A 20,092-nucleotide genomic window follows, 5' to 3' on the forward strand; every position below is an offset into this window, starting at 1 on the left:
ACTCTTGCTGCGGGAGGGAGGGCAGAGTCCCTTCCCCAGGTGAAACAAATGGGACTTTGCAATAATCCAACAGTTTTATGGTTATCGTTACTGAGACAATTCGGTTATTTCTCTAATTTGATTAAGTGACACAGAATATCCAGTATATAAACAGGCCACTCAGCTCAACAAGTGTTCATGACCCTCCTCCCATTTCAACTGTCGCAGAGTCAAAATGGCACAGAAAGAGGCCATTCAGCTGAAGAAGCCCATATTGATTCCCCTTGGAGAAATCCTCAGTCCCACTCAATGGCCATCACACTGCAGGCTAATTTCCATCAAGTCCCCACCTAATTTCCATTTGACCTCATGAGCAACTAGTTCCAGGTCATTACGACGCACTGTGGAAGAAAGTTCTTCCTCATAACTCTCCTGCTTCTCTTGCTCAAAACCTTAAATCTGTGTTCCCTACTCCTGCACCATCAGCCAAAAGGACTTTTTTTTCCTTGTCTCTCTTACCGGTCATATTCCTATAGACATCTGTGAAATCATTAATGTTGATCTTACTTTGTACATTTCCTGTGCAATCGTATCCTTGTATACCTTGCTCTGTCTAAGCGCCCTATGATCTTATGTCCTTGTTTGCTGTAATCTGCCTGTACTGCTCACAAAACAGAACTTTTCACTGTACTTAGGTACACGTGACTGCAATAAATCAAATCAAATCTCCTTTACGCCAAGAAGAACTGAAGTTTCTCCAATTAAAATGCCGCCCTCCCTCAGCGCAAAACCCTGAAGTGTCTGGTAAATCTCCTCCAAACTCTTTCAGACTGTCACTTGTTTCAAGTGTGGGAACCACACCTAGCATCTAAGCGTCCATTCTCTCGACATCTACTCTGTCCAAACCATTCGTAATTTTAAAAACCTCAATCAGGAAACTGAAATGAAATTCAAAAACCGTCATGCTGAAATTTGACTTGACCTTCAAGGAATTATTGGCTTAATAACAGAAGACTAAGAGGAGGAGAAAGTGTTAGTACTTCATGATGTGCCTGTCGCTACACAAGCCACCATTTGTAGTCCTACGACCATAAAATGTAGGAGCAGCAGGCCATTCAGCCCATTGAGTCTGCTCTGCCATTCAATGACATCACGGCTGATCTGATCCTCTATTCCACTTTCCTGCCGTATCCCCATAACCTTCAATTTACTAATTTCTGAGGAAGAGTCACTTGACCCGAAATGTTAACTCTGCTTTCTCTGTCCAAAGATGCTGCCAGACCTGCTGAGCTTTTCCAGCAATTTTTGGTTTTGTTTCTGATTTTTAGAGCATCCACACTGAGGTGCACTTGAAGGTGCAGCACTCTGAAAGCTTGTGATTTCAATTAAACCTATTGGGCTACAACATGATACCATGTGACTTCTGACTTTGTCCACCCCAATCCAACACCGGCACCTCCACATCCGAGTTAATGCCCTCTGGTCCCACAAGGGGAAACCACCTCTCCACATCTTCCAAAGGAACTTGAATGTTTCAATAAGGTCACCTCTCATTCTTCTAAACTCCAATGAGCACAGACCCAACCTACCCAACCATTACTCAGGAAACAATCCATGCAAACCTGGGATCGGCTAAATGAACCTTCTCCAACTGCCTCCATTGCCAGCATATTTATCCTCAGATAAGGAGCCCAAAACTGTTCACAGTATTCCAGCTGTGGTCTGACTAGTGCCTTGTATAATCTTAGCAAAACCTCCTGACTTTTGGACTCCAATTCCTTTGAAATAAATGCCAACATCCTTTTTGCCTTCCCCATTATCTGATGAACGTAGATGTTAGCTTTTTGACATTCAAGGACAAGGACTCCCAAATCCCTCTACTCTGCAGCTTCCTGCAGTCTTCTTCCATTTAAACAATATTCAATTCCTCTATTCTCCCTGCCTTAAATGCAGAACCTCACATATTCTATCTGCCAAGTTTCTCCCACTTGTTTAAACTGTCTATATCCTTCTCCAGATTCCGTGTTTTTTCTCACCAATTGCCTTCCCACCTCTTTTTAACAGGAATCGTGAAATTGCCCCTGATCTGGGTGGCTTGTTTGGCCGTGTCAAGAGAGCAGTGAGGAGACTGTGGGTCTGGAGTCACATGTAGACCAGTCCAGATAAGGAGGGCTGAAGGACATTAGTGAACCAGACAGGTTTTTATGCTAATCACAAGGGTTTCATTGTCAGTGGTGGACTGGTTCTAAATTTCACATCTACTGATTAAATTCAAATTCCATCAGCTGCAGTGTCAGAATTTGAAGTCATGTCTCCAGGGTCTAGCTCTCTGCCTTACTAGCTCAGAGACATTGTCACTACACCAGTGCCTCTCCCAGGGGTATAACATTAATATTAAATGGTTTACCTCGCATGAAAGATAACCAATGACTACCCCAGAAAATAAAACCTTAAAAAGATCCTTGTTAAAGTACAACGTGCAGGTTAGAGGATACTGAGGCCTTAAAGATGAAATACAGATTTGACAGGGTGCTGTCTTAAATTAGGCAAAAAGAATTAAAAAGGCTTGTAATACATGTTTTCTGTTCTTTCCCAGAAACAGTTTTTGAAGGCCGAAGGAGTATGGAGTGAGATACATTAAAAACTATTTCATGAGTGAAGGATTTGAATCTTGCTAAAAGCAAAAACAGTAACATCTTGTTGACGTTTTTCATCTTGCACTCATTAGGACAACTACAAGAATGCCAAATTCCAAACCAGGACAATGATCCATATGTCAGGAGGGAAGGGTACTGATTTGGCAAGTCGATGTCGATTGGCCAAGGCATTACCATGTCGAAAGCAATGGGGTAGGATAAGCTCCCTGCTTCATCCATGGCAATGCCGTGATGCTTCAGTCAACTTGTCAACCGATCAGCACACCTTTCAGCCACCAGATAATCAGTCTGAGATTTGGTATTCCAGCATGAGCTCTGATGAGGGCCAAATGAAAAGCTTTGGTAAAGAACCAGTCTTTTCAGGGTTAGGGGTCCTATCAGGGACTGCAGACCCCAAGATAAAATAAAAACAATTTAGAGCTGAGCAAAAGAGGAAGTACAATCCCGGGATTAGTGGTTGAGGCAGAAGATGCGATGGGAAAGAGGAGGACAGAAACGAGGATGAATGGAACTGAGAACTGACCAAGGTATTGAGAACAGTTTCCCTGTTTGGGGAGCAAATACAAACTCTGACAGGAGGGTCAAGTGGCCTGTTTCCATGACGCAGCTTCTGTTTCTGAACACTGCGGTGCTCCCTCAGCACTGACCCTCCAACAATGCGGCGATCCCTCAGCACTGACCCTCTGACAGTGCGGCGCTCCCTCAGCACTGACACTCTGACAGTGCAGAGTTGCAGCATTCTGACTGATATTTGACCAGTATGCAGAAAGATCATTCAAGTAGGAAGACGGAAGCATTGCATTCAACCTGGGAATGGGACAGCTTTCTGAACAACAGGAGACCTGAAACACAACACGCTTTGAAATGAAGGAACTAATAATTGCATTGTACCTACTGAAAGCAGTGTTTCTATTTTAATTTGCTCACAAAAGGAAATAACAAAATAATCCCCTCTCAGTTGTACATTCATTAGCTAGACAGTCTGAAAGTGAAGACTTCCCACCTGTAAAACCTGCCTTAATCATTCAATAAATGGCAGCAGCTACCAGAGTGTGGGCACACACTCTGAATAGCAGCACTTTCACTGGTTGCTGTTTCTACAACTCATTTGAGTAACAGTACAGAGTCCGGGTTACCCATCTAGTGCCCCTTAGTTCATCTTGCTTCGGCTGCTGACAGCTGTGCAAACAGAAAGCTGGTTCCTTGAACTGTCCTCTGAAGGGGTAGTAGGTACAAGGCTGGGAAACAGGGCTTTGGCATCTTGGTATCTGTGCCAGTGCGAAGCTCCATCACGACCCTCCTTGTCCACCACCTCCCCCTGCCAGTCTCCAATGGACAGGCAGGTTGGAGGACCACAGTCAGTCAGTCAGGGGGTAGCAGCTTGTCAATCTCTGCCAAGGCAAGTCTCTGTGCGCTGACCGTAGACAAACATTCTTCCCTCCTTCCTTTTTCCTGCTGATTCAAAAAAGAAAGAGGAGAAGAATGAATCTGTCCGAACGGAATTCGGAAACCAACGCGCTTCTTCATGAATCTAAAGCATGGCACCTCTTGCAGTGGAACCTGTTAACATCACGTAGGATGTCGAAAGAGACAGTGAACTGACGAGATCTACTGCGGAACACTTAAGTTCATACACAAAACCTGCTGACTTTCAGTATCCTTACTGGTCCCTCAGAAATTAAACCGTAAATGAGATAACACTCTGGAACACCACAGAAACTACAGGCTACTCTTGCTGAGGCCAATGTAAGCAGGTGGACCCTGCAGGAGCCCACATGGGTGAGGAATCACAATGTTTGAGAGTGTAACTAGCACTTTCATGCTTCATATACGCTGCACACAATTTTTCTTTGAAAAAAACATTTGCTCACAGAAAATGGACATTGTTGGCTGGGCCAGCAATTATTACCCATTCCTAAGTTGACTTTGAGAAGGTGATGGTGAGCTGCCATTTTGTAAGTCTGCAGTCCATGTGGGGTCAGTACACCCACACAACTGTCAGGGAGGGAGCTCCAGGTTTTTGACCCAGAGACATGGAGGGCATGACAATACAGACTCCTCTAGTAGTGTTTCAAGAGGGTTAGAATGTAAAAACAGCGATGTGCTACTGAGACTTTATAAAGCTCTGCTTAGGCCTTATTTAGAATACAGTGTACAGTTTTGGGCGCCACACCTCTGGAAAAACATACTGGCACTGGAGCATGTCCAGCAGAGATCCACACGGATGATCTCTGGAATGGTAAGCCTAACATACAATGAATGGCTGAGGATCCTGGGATTGTATTCATTACAGTTTAGAAGATTGAGGGGAGATCTAATAGAAACTTACAGGATAATGTATGGCTTAGAAAGGGTGGACGCTGGGAAACTGTTTTCATCAGGTGGGGATACTAGGACTCGTGGGCACAGCCTTAGAATTAGAGGGGGTCAACTTAGAACAGAAATGAGGAGACATTTCTTCAGCCAGAGAGTGGTGGGCCTGTGGAATTTACTGCCACGGAGCACAGTGGAGGCCAGGACATTGAATGTCTTCAAGGCAGAGATTGATCAATTCTTAATCTCACAAGGAATTAAGGGACACAGGGAGAGTGTAGGTAAGTGGTGCTGAAATGCCCATCAGCCATGATTAAACAGCGGGGTGGACTCGATGGGCCGAATGGCCTTACTTCCACTCCTATTTCTTATGGTCTTACGGTCTATAGTTTTCCCCTCTTTACCCAAGGAAGGTCAAAATCTGCTGTACAGGGATTGCTGTGAAGGATCACCAGATTTTAATTCCTGATATGGTGGGACTACCCTATGAAGTTAGACACAGGAGATTGGGAATGGAGAAGAATGAGAGGTAACCGTACGGAAACTTTCAAAATTCTTCTTTCCAAAACAGAACTCGCCAGGATAGATGATGCTGGGGGTCTCTAAGCAGGGGACGCAGTTCAGAATAAGGAGTGTATATTCCTAACACAGATCCCTTTGCATATGTACAGTTACACCTCTGACGTCACACCAGTTTCTACTTTCTGCCCGCGCAAGCTTTTAGCTCATTTATTTGATTTCAGGGAGAAAGGTGAACAGTTCAGCTACAGATTATCTACCAGAAACTCAGAGATAACTCAGACAATAAGAAAATTGAAAGCACTATCCTTATATAAACAGCAAAAACTTTGTTCACAAACAATCACTGACATGATCAGCGTTTGCTGATTTCTTTTAACTTGTTCTTTTAAAACTTTACAATGAGATTAGAAATCGCCATGATTCTCTTGCAAACAGCAAAAACTTTCAAACCATCTTAATCACTAAAAACATCCCAAGAATATTCACAGTGGTATAAATCAGGCAGAAAAGAACATTGAACCAGAGGAACTATAGTGCATGCTGTTGGCTCAGCCTGCTGAGGCTTTGGCCACACTCGCAGTCCTCAGGATGAGGGCCATTTAAGGACTGAGTGGAGGTGGAATTTCTTCCTCACGTTCAAGAGGGCAGTGAAACTTCAGAACTCTCTACGCCAGAAACAAACTCCACGCTATGGAAGCTCAGTCATTCATCTCAAGAAACAAAGTGACAGATTTCTAATTAGTAATGAAATCAAGGGGTATGGGGACAGCATGGGACCATAGCTTTGAGACTGATGACATGCTATGATCTAGTCAAAGGGTGCAGCAGTCACAAGGGGCTGAATGGCCTAGTCCTGTTCATATGTTTCTATGTTCCACCATTATCCCAAGTCAGGATGGTATGTGGCTCAGGGGAATGGAATCTAGCAGGTTGTTATGGATCCATGTATCTTTTGCTTTGTCCTTGTAGACGGTAGAGCCACCATTTTGGGAAAACACAAGGACATAGGAAATCAGAGGATGAGTAGGATATTTAGCCCCACTAACCTGTTCCACCAATGAACAAGATCATGGCTGATTTGTCCAGGTTTCAAACCTTTTTTTGTGCCAGCTCCTTGTAAAGACCATGTCTACCGCTGTGTGCGTGTAGGGAAATTTTTGCATGGGATTAGAGTTTTAGCCAGTAGTCATATATCAATGGCTCATATCTGCTAACCTGTGATTAGATTCTATTTATTTTTAATGTAGTCTTTTTTACCAAGTACAGAAACCTGGTTTGTATTTTTCTGGTAATCGGAGTCTAACTAATGTGTAAATTGGGACTTGGCATACTTTACTAACATTTGTAAATTTTGTGATGACTCTGGAGATAGCAGGGCTTGACTTCCTGCGCCAACCCAGGGAAGCGACACATAAATGAGAGGCCTCTTATTCTCTATGTTCCTTAGTTTAAGAATCCCTCACAAGTACAAACAACTTCTCAACATCTACCCTGTCAAACTCCCTCAGAATCTTCTATTTTTCAATAAAACCATCCTTCATTCTACTAAATTCTAATGAATAAAGACTGAACCTGTTTAGCCATTCCTAATAAACCAACCACTCTCCCCAGGAAATCAGCCTACTGAATCACTCAAAATTGTCTCCAATCTCAGTACATCCTTAGCCATAAACACCAAAGGGAGGCACACTATAGTCAAAAGGTGTTTAGCGAGTCACTGTGTTTATATAGCAAGTCTCGCTCAGCTATTGATCAACCGTAATCCCTAGGATGTTAAAAGTGGCGGGGGGAGAGATATAGTGATGGCAATGCTGTTGATTGCCGATGGACTACGGTTCTATTCCTGATGAAGGGCTTTTGCCTGAAACGTCAATTTTCCTGCTCCTCGGGTGCTGCCTGACCTGCTGTGCTTTTCCAGCACCACTCTGATCTACACTCTGGTTTCCAACATCTGCAGTCCTTGTTTTTACCTACGGTTAGATTCTCCCTTGTTGAAGATGGTCATTGTCCGGCACTTGTGTGGTGCGAATATTACCTACTACTCAATAGCACGAGCCTGAATGATATCTAGATGTTACTGCACATGGACACTTGGGTAATGCTGAACATTGCGCAATCATTGGCGAACATCCCCACTTCTGACCTTATGATGGAGGGAAGGTCATTGATGAAGCAGCTGAAAATGGTTGGGCCGAGGACACTACCCTGAGGGACTCCTGCAGAGATGTCCTGGGGCTGAGATGACTGACCTTCAACAACTACAACCATCTTCCTATGTGCAAGATATAACTCCAATCAGCAGAATTTCTACCAGATTCCCATTGACTCTAGTTCTGCTAAAAATTTGTCCTTGATGCCATACTCAAGTCAAATGTCAAGAGCACGTAGTCTCACTGCAACTCTGGAACTGAGCTCATTTGTCTACGTAATGAGGTCAGCAGCTGAGTGACCCTGTGGAGTAGGTGCTGTGCGACAGCTCTGTCGACAATCTCATTCATTACTTTGCTGATGATTGACAGTAAGGTGACAATTGGATGGGTTGGATTTGTCCTGCTTAGCAGCACAGAACAAGGCCTTTCGGCCCATCAAGTCTGGATCAGTCAAAAACAACCACATAATCATTTTAATGTGCCAACCAAGCCTTTGGGATGGAGAGCTAGCACAGATCTCTACCAGGGATAGAATAGTTTCGCTGTCACTATGGATCCTCAATAAAGTACACCACATTCTCTTGGGAATTTTCGCAGGACATTTTGAATACAAGACCTCAAAGGGTAGCTTATAGTAGTTACTAAGATGCCTGCAATGGAGCAGTTTCATTATTACCTGTTGGTGTCTCTGCATTGCCTCCTTTTCCTGCAAGATGCGATAGAGCTCCTCATCATCAGGTTTATAATTCTGGGGCACACAGTAGTCTGGTGGTCGAGGGCTGCTGCACATTTCACATCCTGGTCGAGTGGGTTTATTAATGTAGGTACACTTTACACATGCCCAGCCTGCCTGTGAGACAGAAAAGGAAAGGAAGGGGAGGTGGGGGGGGGGGGGGGGGGGGGGGGGGGGGGGGGGGGAAAGAGATTTTAAATGGCCACCAACGGGAATTGAACACACAGCAATAGGCAGGGATATCAGAAAAACAACTATTCCGTGAAACAAAAACAAGAAATCACTCAAGAAACTCAGCAGACCTGGCAGCACATTTGGAGGGAAAGCAAAGTGAACTTTTCAGGTCCAGTCACTCTTCTTCAGAAATGACAGAAGCTGGTGGCCTTTATGGCGGCGATGGGGTTAAGGATGGTAGGGGGAAGAGGTGAACGGATAGATGGAGATGAAGTTCAGAGGCAGAGACAGCGAGAGAGCGAAAGAGCGAGTGAAGCAGGTAAAGTGTTGATTAGATTAGATTCCCTAGTGTGGAAACAGGCCCTTCGGCTCAATCAGTCCACACCAACCCTCCGAAGAATAACCCACCCAGACCCATTTCCCTCTGACTAATGCACCTAACATTGTGGGCAATTTAGCATGGCCAATTCACCTGACGTGCACATCTTTGGACTGTGGGAGGAAACCGGAGCACCCGAAGGAAACTCACGCAGACACGGGGAGAATGTGCAAACTCCACACAGTTACCCGAGGCTGCAATCGAACCTGGGACCCTGGTGTTGTGAGGCAGCAGTGCTAACCACTGAGCAACCGTGCTGCCTTCCTTCACCTGGAAGGTGTGTTTGGGCCCTTGGACAGTGAGGAGGGAGGAAGTAAATGGGCAGGTGTTACACTTTCTGCGGTTACAAGGGAAGGTGCCATGGGATTGCGTTGGGAATGGAGAAGAAGTGGACCATGGAGTACCGAAGGGACGATCTTTGCAGAAGGCTGAAAAGGGAGGGGAGGTGAGGGGAGGGGAATGTGTGTCTGGTGGTGATGGAAATGGCGCAATCCTTTGGATGTGGAATGATAGATGAGGACAAGGGGGAACCCTCTCACTGTTGTGGGAGGGAAAAGAAGGGGTGAGGGCAGAAGGGTGGGAGTTGGATCAGACACAGCTAAAGGCCCCGTCAACCACGGTAGCAAGGAATCCTCAGCTGAGGAAAAACGTGGACATTTCTGAGCCACTCCCCTGCTCAGAACAGATGAGACAAAAGAACTGGAGAATATGATTGAGTCTTTCCAAGCAGCAGGAAGTGATCATGTACAATGCAGCTAACAGTCAAGGAAGGGAAGGGAGAAATCAGAGATGGACCAGGTGAAGGTGACAGTGGGGTGGCCATTGGAAGCAAAATTGATGAATATTTACAATTCCAAACAAGACAGGAAAGCAGCACCGATGATGTCATCGACATACCAGAGAAAGAGTTGAAAGGGGGTACCTGAGGAGAACTGGAACAAGGAATGTTCCATGTAGTCCACACAGTGATAGGGGCATAATTGGGGTGTGTGTGGGTACCCACGGTCACATCTTTGTATCTAAATAAAGTGAGAGGAGTTAAAGGAGAAAATTCGTCTGTAACTTTGTTCCAGTTGTCAAGTTCTTGTTGGGTACATTTCCAATCACAGCATACAACGTCAGCAAGCATTTATATAACAGTGTACAAGATAATGAGAGGCATAGATAGAGTTGACAGCCAGAGACTTTTTCCCAGGGCAGAAATTGTTAACACGAGGGATCATAGTTTTAAGCTGTTTGGCGGAAAGTATAGAGGGGATGTCAGAGGCAGGTTCTTTACGCAGAGAGTTGAGAGAGCATGGAATGCGTTGCCAGCAGCAGTTGTGGAAGCGAGGTCATTGCGAATATTTAAGAGACTGCTGGACATGCATATGGTCACAGACATTTGAGGGTTCGTACATTAGGTTTACCTTACATGAGGATCAATGGTCGGCACAACATCATGGGCTGAAAGGCCTGTTCTGTGCTGTACTGTTCTATGTTCTATAACACTTCCAACATAGCAAAACATCCAAATCTACCTCAGAGTTTTATGAAAAAATCCAGCACTGAGCATCATGATGGAACATCAGGACAGCTGGCCAAAATCTCAGCCAAAAGACGTATACTTTAATGGGTACAGTCAGGTGGAGAGATTTGGAGGGGGAATTATAGAGTTTAGGGCCAAGGTGCCAAAGCTGGGCCTACCAATGGTGACATTAGCTTCACATTTCCATCATATAGCCTTCCAGCTCCTTCTGAATCTTTGTGTTTTACAATGTATTTTCTTGTTTGCCTAGATCCTCTCTGTAAAACAAGGAGCAGAACGTAGCAACATATTAGTTTACCACTGGCCTGTTTCCAAGGATACCTGTGATGATGCAGGGGAAGATTGCTGCGGGGGTCTGCTCCGTGCATCATGTAATGAGAGAGACTGAAGTGATCTCAGCTCCAGATTGACACATTGAGTAATATTATTGAGGTCCATCCTTCCATCCCTGCTCTTAGGGGGAACTCCACCTGAGGAAACACAGATTTCATTCAAATCATTTACAAAGATTTAATGAGTGTTGCCCATTATTCAGGTTGTGTTACAGAATCTGAGAGGAGACACACTTGAATATATCTTCAAAATTGACAGCCCCGAATTTACAGCGCACTGTTGGCCCTCCCTCAGCACTGACCTTCCAACAGTGCCGCGCTCCCTCAGCGCTGACCCTCCAACAGTGCGGTGCTCCCTCAGCCCTAACTTTCCGACAGTGCGGTGCTCCCTCAGTGCTGACCGTCTTACAGTGCAGTGCTCTATCAGCCCTAACCTTCCAACAGTGCAGTGCAGCAGTCCCTCAGCAGTGACCCTCCGACAGTGCGGCACTCCCTCAGCCCTAACTTTCCAACAGTGCAGTGCTCCCTCAGCACTGACCTTTCAATGTATGAAGTATTCCAATTTCTGGGGTCTGTCTTGAACCCATGAAATGATAGCTGATCAATAGGGTACAACTAAGCTGGACTGACACTAAATTCAAGAATTGGAACTTCAGAAGTTCACTTGAGATTTGAATTCATGCCTGCAACAATTTGCAGCTTTTACTATCTACAAACATATATGCATCATGACAAATTTTGACTTAATGGTCAGGCTTCCCTCAGGCCCCAAGGAACACACCAATTTGTGTCAAGAATATATATCAATATGCTTCAATGCTGTTCTTCTAAAGGATTCTTATTTAGAGAAGTGTTGAGAGAGGAGGTCAATATGATACAAAGAAAGACAGTGAAAGTGAGCAAGGGACAGGGGAATAGGTGGTAAGCAAGCAAGGAAGACAGAGTGCATTTAATCCTGCTAGTAGGGGTGAGAGCGTGTGAGTATGTAAAAGAGTGAGAGGCAGGTGAGGGGAGTACAGAAGAGAGAATGTGAAAGATTGCGAGAGAGAGAGAGAGCGCGAGCAAGAATGGGTAAGACTGCAAGACATGGGGGTGGGAGAGCAAGAGAGAGACAATATAAAAGTGTGCTAGATAGACAGACAGAGAGAACACCAAGTGATATGGATCAATGATAATTCAAGGTTGAGGCATGAAGTAATACAATGATTGATGAGGCTGGACGGACTGAGTGAGTCATTTACTCCATGCGATTTCTCTTGGCCTGCACTATTCCTGGATTACATATTTGGCATGTTTACCACACCTTGATTCACAGGCAGCTTGCTCGGTAATGTACTGTACTTCCTCTTCTCTTCCTCCAGAAGGCTCTCTCTCCTCTGCATATTGATGGACACCTCATCATGGGCCATGACAGCGAGAGCCTGCTCCTCCTCGTACTGTCGCCGCGGTAGGTTGGCTAGCTTCGCTGACAGCAGGTACAGGAAAGTTGTGTCCCCATCCTTCCTCACACCGTATGAGCTCAGAGTTCTATGATCAGTCGCCAAGCACTGGCCAATGATCCAGCGCTGAACCGTAGGGTGGAACCCAAAGTCTCGGAATACCTAACACGGAACAATAACTGTATTTATTTAGCACCTTTAATGCAGTAAAATAGCCTAACTCAGAACCCCGGTCGGTTATCAACTGTCCCAAAAAACAGTGAGGATAGACAGTCAAAGATCAAAATGAAAGTTTTGTAAAAGATTGATACAGGGCTATGGAGAGATAGCAGGCCAGTGGCATTAGTTTGTGAAATGACACAACCTTTTTCCACTGGAGGCTAGGAAGTTGAAGAGTGACCTTACAGAGGTTTATAAAATCATAAAGGGCATGGATAAGGCGAAGAGCCAAGGTATTTTCCCAAAGGTGGGGGAGTTCAAAACTAAGGAGAGAGAAAGATTTAGAAAGGACATGAGGGGCAAACAGAGGGTGGCTCATAATTGGAGTGACCTTCCAAAGTGGTAGACGCAGGAACAGTTACAGCATTTAAAAGACGTCTGGACAGGTACCTGATTAGGAAAGGTTTACAGGGAGATGGTCCAAACTCTGGTAAATGGGGCTAGCTTAGTTTGAGAAACTTGGTCATCATGGACACGTTGGACCGAAGGGTTTGTTTCCGTGCTGTGTGACATGTTATGTGGAGACAGCTGTGCAGTGGACTGGTTTGGGAAATGATACAGGGCTATGGGGAGGGTATGAGGCAGTGGGATTAGTTTGTGGATTGGTACAGGGCTATGGGGAGGGCATGAGGCAGTGGGATTAGTTTGTGGATTGATACAGGGCTATGGGGAGAGGGCGGGGAGTGGGATCTGCTTCGGGAATTGATACAGGGCTATGGGAAGAGAGCGGAACAGTGGGATTCGTTTGTGGATTGATACAGGGAATGTTTTTTCCGCTGCCTCCGGGCCCACCTTTTCAACCAGGACACTCGCCCACCCACCGAGGCCCCCTTCTCCCTCCTCCAACACACCCCATCCACCTGGACACCCCATGCCGGCCTGTTACCCACCCTTGACCTCTTCATTTCAAACTGTTGCTATGGCATCGATCGCCTCAACCTGTCTACCCCCCCTCCCCCACTCCAACCTCCCACCCTCACAACACGCAGCCTCCACTCCCTCTGCTGCAACCTCAACCTCAGCATCAAACCAGCGGATAAAGGGGAACGCAGTAGTAGTGTGGCGAACAGACCTCTACATCGCTGAAGCCAGGTGCCAACTCACAGATACCTCTTCCTATTCCCCCTCGGCCACGACCTCACCTCCCATCACCAAACCATCATCTCCCAGACCGTCCACAACCTCATCACTTCCAGAGATCTCCCACCAACAGCCTCCAACCTCATTGCCCATGAACCCTGAACTGCCTGATTCTACTTCCTTCCTAAGATTCACAAATCTGACTGCCCTGGCCGATCCACTGTCTCAGCCTGTGCCTGTCCCACCGAACTCATCTCTTCCTACCTCGACACTATTCTGTTCCTCTTAGTCCAGGTACTCCCCACCTATGTTTGTGACACCACCCACACCCTTCACCTCCTCCAAGATTTTCATTTTCCTGGCTCCCAACGCCTCACTTTCACCATGACATCCAATCCCCATACACATCGATCCACCACACAAAGGTCTCCAAGCTCTCTGTTTCTTCCTCTCACGCTGCCCCAACCAGTACCTTTCCACCGACACCCTCATCTGCCTTGTCGAACTGGTCCTCACCATCAACAACATCTCCTTCCAAACCTCCCACTTCCTTCAAACCAAAGGGATAGCCATGGGCACCCGCATGGGATCCAGCTATGCCTGCCTCTTCATCGGGTACATGGAACAGTCCATCACCCGGAGTTACACCGACACCAGCCCCCACCTGTTCCTCCGCTACATCGATGACTGTATCGGCGCCACTTCATGCTCCCATGAGGAGGTTGAACAGTTCACCAACTATACCAACACCTTCCAACCTGACCTCAAATTCTAGGACACCTCCCTCCCCTTCTGGACCTCTCCATCATTGTCTCCGGTGACCGACTAACCACAGACATCTACTACAAGCCCACAGACTCCCATGGCTACCTAGACTATACCTTCTCCTATACTACCTCCTGAAAAAACGCCATCCTTTATTTCCAATTCCTCTGCCTCCACCAGGATGACCAATTCCACCTCAGAAAGTCCCTGATGGCCTCCTCCTTCCATAATCGCAATTTCCCTTCCCATGTGGTTGACGATGCCCTCCAGTGCATCTCCTCCCACTTCATGCACCACCACCCTTAAACCCCACCCCTCCCAATGCAACAAAGACAGCACCTCCCTGGTCATCACCTTCCACCCCACCAACCTCCGTATACATCACATCATCCTCTGTCACTTCAGCCACCTCCAAACGGACCCCACTACCAAAGATATATTTCCCTCCAGACCCTTATCAGCATTCTCCCACCAGTTCACACCCCATTCCTGGTACCTTCCCCTGCCACCTCAGGAAGTGCAAAACCTGCACTCACACTACTCCCCTCACCTCCGTCCAGGGCTCCAAGGGATCCTTCCACATTAGTCAGAAATTTACCTGCACCTCTACCAATGTCATCTCCTGGATCCGTTGCACCCGGTGTGGTCTCCTCTACATCGGGGAGACAGGACGCCAACTTGCAGATCGCTTCAGAGAACATCTCTGGGACACCCACACCAACCAACCCCACTGCCCCGTGGCTGAACACTTCAACTCTCCCCCTCTCACTCCATCAAGGACATGCAGGTTCTGGGCCTCCTCCACTGCCAAATCGTTACCACCTGACGCCTGACGGAAGAACGTCTCATATTCTGCCTTGGGACCCTCCCCCCACATTATCCCAGACCCAAGCCTCCAACTCAGTACCGCCCTCCCGATTATCCATCACTCCTCCCTCTGACCTATCAACTTCTCCCTCACCTTCACCCACCTATCGCTTTCTCAGCTACCTTTCCCCCCCAATCCCACCCCCTCCCATTTATCTCTCAGCCCCCTTGGCCCACAAGCCTCATTCCATGATGAAGGGCTTATGCCCGAAACGTCAATTTTCCTGCTCCTCGGATGCTGCCTGACCTGTTGTGCTTTCCCAGCAACACACTCTCGACATAGGGCTATGGGGACAGAGTGAGGCAATGGGATTAGTTTGGGGATTGATACAAGGCTGCGGGGATAGAGCGGGGCACTGGGATTAGTTTGGGAATGATACAGGGCTATGGGGAGGGCATGAGGGAGTGGAATTAGTTTGTGGATTGATACAGGGCTATAGGGAGAACTCAGGCTAATGGGATTAGTTTGGGTTTGATACAGGGTGATGGGATTAGTTTGTAGATTGATACAGGGCTGTGGGGAGAGAGCGAGGCTATGGGATCAGTTTGGGGATTGATACAGGGCTGTGGGGACAGAGCGGGGCAATGGGATTAGTTTGGGGATTGATAAATAACAATTTGATTTTATAAAGCAGTTTTAAGACTCACTGATGTGTTCAAAAAAACATATGACATCAAGCCACAATAGGATTTCAGAAATATTGGGCACAGTATTAAAAAGACTGATTTTAAGGGTGATCTTAGAGCCATACAACACAAATGAGCCCTTCAGCCCATCAAGTCTGTACCACCAAACATATACTACTTTCTACACTAACCCCACTTTCCAACACTGGCCCATATGCTTGACTATCACAACCGTTCCAGTGCTTGTCCAAGTACACTTTACATGGTGTGAGGTTTCTCACCCCAAACCACCCTCCTGGCAGTGCATTCCCGACTCCTACCACCCCCTGGGTAAAAGATGCTTTCCTCAAATCACTTCAAAATCTTTCTTGATAAGGTTCCCCATGGTGGACTACTGCAAAAAATATGGAGGTATGGCATTGAGGGTGAGTTGGAGGTTTGGATTAGGAGTTGGCTGGCTGGAAGACGACAGAGGGTAGTAGTTGATGGCAAAGGTTCATCTTGGAGTGCCGTCACTAGCGGTGTTCCGCAAGGATCTGTTTTGGGACCATTGCTGTTTGTCATTTTGATAAATGATCTGGAGGAGGGGCTAGAAGGTTGGGTGAGCAGGTTTGCGGATGATAAGAAAGTCGGAGGAGTTGTAGACAGTGAGGAAGGATGTGGCAGGTTACAGCGGGATATAGATAAGCTGCAGAACTGGGCAGAAAGGTGGCAAATGGAGTTCGATGTAGCTAAGTGTGAGGTGATTCACTTTGGTAAGAGTAATAAAAAGATGGGGTACCGGGCTAATGGTCGGATACTTGGTAGTGTGGATGAGCAGAGGGATCTTGGTGTCCATGTACACAGATCTTTGAAAGTTGCCACCCAGGTAAATAGTGCGGTGAAGAAGGCATATGGCGTACTGGCTTTTATTGGTAGAGGAATTGAGTTCCGGAGTACTGAGGTCATGTTGCAGTTGTATAAGACTCTGGTGCGGCCGCATCTGGAGTATTGTGTGCAGTTTTGGTCGCCATACTATAGGAAGGAGGTGGAGGCACTGGAACGGGTGCAGAGGAGGTTTACCAGGATGTTGCCTGGTATGGTAGAAAGATCGTATGAGGAAAGGCTGAGGCACTTGGGGTTGTTTTCATTGGAGAAAAGAAGGTTTAGGGGTGACTTGATAGAGGTGTTCAAGATGATTAGGGGTTTAGATAGGGTCGACAGTGAGAATCTTTTTCCACGTATGGAGTCAGCTATTACAAGGGGGCATAGCTTTAAATTAAGGGGTGGTAGGTATAGGACAGATGTTACGGGTAGGTTCTTTACTCAGCGAGTCGTGAGTTCATGGAATGCCCTGCCAGTAGCAGTGGTGGACTCTCCCTCATTATGGGCATTTAAGCGGTCATTGGATAGGCATATGGAGGATAGTGGGCTAGTGTAGGTTAGGTGGGCTTGGATCGGTGCAACATCGAGGGCCGAAGGGCCTGTACTGCGCTGTATTCTTCTATGTTCTAAAATTATTGCCCCCTCATTAATGACCCTTCGACTGACGGGCAAAGCCACTTTCTCTTCACTCTGTCCACACCCTCATAATTTTATATACCTCCCCAGATTCCGCACCGAACCCCACCCCACCCCCCCAACATTCTCTGCTCCAAAGAAAACAAGCCCAGCTTATCGAGCCTCTCTTCATCGCTGACATGCTCCATCCCAGACAGTATCCTGAAGAATCTCCTCTGCATCCCTGTCAATGCAATCACATCTTTCTGGTAGTGCGGTGGCCAAATCTGCAAACAGTACTCCAGCTGTAGCCTAACCAAAGTCCTGTACAGTTCCAACATAACCTCCCTGCTCTTAGAATCAACACCATGACTGATAAAGGCAAGCATCCCACATGCCTTCTTAACTGCCTTATTACCCTGTCCTGCTACCTTCAGGCATTTTTTGACAAATCACTCCAAGTTCCCGCTGTTCCTCTGAGCTTCACAGTGTCTTGCCATTTATTGGATGATGTAACAAGACATGGGAATACTCAAAGCACACCACCTCATAGTTATTAAGGTTAAATTCCATCTGCCACTGATCTGCCATATGACCAATCCATTTATATCCTCCTGAACCTAACACCTTCCACCTCACTTTTAGCCTTCGTGCCAATCTTGGTGTCATCCATAAACTTACTTAACATTTCTTCTCCCCTCACCCACCCTTCCCGAACCTCATTAAAATGGGTTTAGTTACCTGTTGTTTTAATGTGGAAACTGTTGCATAGGGGAAGACCTTCACAAAAATGGTGGCAGAAGAGGTAGCATCCTCCACTTCAACTCTCATACTAAAGGGAAAGAGGAAAAACAACAAGGCCTTAACCTGGAAGCAATGGAAAAAACATGCAAACTTTTCTGCTGTCCACTCGATGAGTTTCTACAGAATGAGGCAGCACAGGAGAGGGGCCATTCGGCCCATCAAGCCGAGTGCACAAAATATTCTGGCTTTTCATTTTCTCACTCACTGAGTGGTCCCAATTGTTAGGAAAGCGAGTGCTGATTATACCTCACCGATAGTTAAATCCTGAACCAATACCCAGTGGACTCAGCAACACGATGGAATCAACAGATGACCGGGGTTGTCTCTCCAGAAGCTCAAAGGAAGGCACTTTTGCAGCTTGTTCATTTAAATAACGGCACACCAAATATCACTCAAAACCGCCCCACACCTCATCTCACTTCCGTGCTGTTCTCCAGAAGCATGCAAATATCTCCTCCTCAACTACTTATCCATTTCCCTTTTGAAAGTTACAACTGACACTGCTTCATTTGAGGCAGCTAGTTCCAGACCACAGCCAAAGAAACAAGGGAAGTTGAGAATATTTTATTATACTCTGCTGTGAATACTCTGGTTCCTGTCACTGGGGACAGTTGTTTACTCTATCAGAAGCACTTTATGAATTTCAGCATTGCTGTTTTACGTAAACATTCTGGCTTCCTAAAAAGAGTAAAAAGCTCTTCTTTTACAGTGGTGTGTACTGGATGCTGAATCATGTGTAGAATGTGAACATGTAGTTACCTAATCTGTTGATTGGGATAAACATCCTTCATCCAGATCCCAAGAGACACTTTCTGTTGAGCTAGACTCACAGCACAGTCAGATGACAAGACAGAATCACCTGCCTCTATCGCCTTGGCAAGTTGCTGAATCAGATCCTCTAGCAATTGAAATAAATAAAAATAAGTTGCATGTGAGGACTAAATTTACCAGCACAAGAGTAAAGAGTTACATACAGAATAAAGCTCCGTCTGCTCTTCTAAACTGAAAGTGAAGCTCTCTCGACAATGCTTCCTGACATCATCCGTGTACAACCTGTTTCACATTTAATGCTTCCTGGTTCTGATTCTTCCCACAACAAAAAAAAATAGTTTGTCTCTGTCAACTTTAACAACACTTTAGGCATCTTAAACTCCATTTACATTACCACTTAAGCTGCTATACTCAACACAATAGACTCTGCAATTTTCCTTCAACGTAACCTTGTATTCCTGCAAACATCCCAGTCAGCATGGGCTGCACCCTCTTCAAAGTCATTAGCCCCTTCCTAAGGCACGGAGTCCAAAGCTGGAAACTCTAGCTAGGGTCTGGCCCAAGTTTTACCTGTTCTGGAGATGTCCATTCCTGACCTCGGGATGTTGTGGCCAGCTCCAAGCAGCTCTGCTCCTGCCCTGGGACCTCCCTCTGTCACTGGTTGAGCTGACAGTACTGGGATTCCTGTTGACTCACTGTGGTTCTGTGCACCAGCCGAGGAACTTGCTGCAGGGAGACAACATTCATTGTGATCAAGCAAGGTAAGCACGTGACGGCAGCTAATCTCCCTTGTAAATTCATTCACGAGATCTGGGTGAGCAGCATTCATGACTCAACAACATTACTGTGAGTCTTGAGTCACATGCAAGGATCAGGTCAGGATAGCAGATTTCCTACTCTGAAGGTCATTACTGAATCAGATGAGTCTTCATAACATTTCCCATATTAGGTTCGTGAATTCAAATCTCAGCACCTGCCCTGGCAAGATTCGAACCCATGTCTCAGAATATTAGCCTGAAGTCCAGGCTTACCAGCCCAGTGACATTACCACTATGACACCATCTCCACCCATAGCATTCCTCAACAACTAAAATCAAGGACTCTCAGATCAAAGATTATGGGTCAGCACCAAGGGGGAGCACCGCACTGCCTGAGGGTCAGCACTGAGAGAGCACAGCACTGTCCAAGGATCAGCGCCAAGGGAACACTACACTGTCCAAGGGTCAGCGCCAAGGGAACACTACACTGTCCAAGGGTCAGCACCGAGGGGGAGC

General features: G+C 46.3%; 1 protein-coding gene across 1 annotated transcript in view; it reads right to left on the bottom strand.

Moving 5' to 3' along the window:
- Positions 1 to 20,092, bottom strand: part of shrprbck1r (sharpin and rbck1 related) — a 49,388-nt gene that overhangs the window by 21,724 nt on the left and 7,572 nt on the right. Inside the window, exons 3-8 of the mRNA XM_043690970.2 lie at positions 19,389 to 19,544; positions 18,807 to 18,945; positions 17,985 to 18,075; positions 12,071 to 12,368; positions 10,757 to 10,905; positions 8,298 to 8,471 (exon numbers count right to left, since the gene is read on the bottom strand). Coding sequence (XP_043546905.2) covers positions 8,298 to 8,471; positions 10,757 to 10,905; positions 12,071 to 12,368; positions 17,985 to 18,075; positions 18,807 to 18,945; positions 19,389 to 19,544 — 1,007 coding nt within the window. The remainder of the gene's footprint in view (positions 1 to 8,297; positions 8,472 to 10,756; positions 10,906 to 12,070; positions 12,369 to 17,984; positions 18,076 to 18,806; positions 18,946 to 19,388; positions 19,545 to 20,092) is intronic.

This window comes from Chiloscyllium plagiosum, unplaced genomic scaffold (assembly GCF_037043375.1).
Source record: "Chiloscyllium plagiosum isolate Xiang-an unplaced genomic scaffold, Cpla_swu_hap1 HiC_scaffold_5, whole genome shotgun sequence".
Lineage (NCBI taxonomy): Eukaryota > Metazoa > Chordata > Chondrichthyes > Orectolobiformes > Hemiscylliidae > Chiloscyllium > Chiloscyllium plagiosum.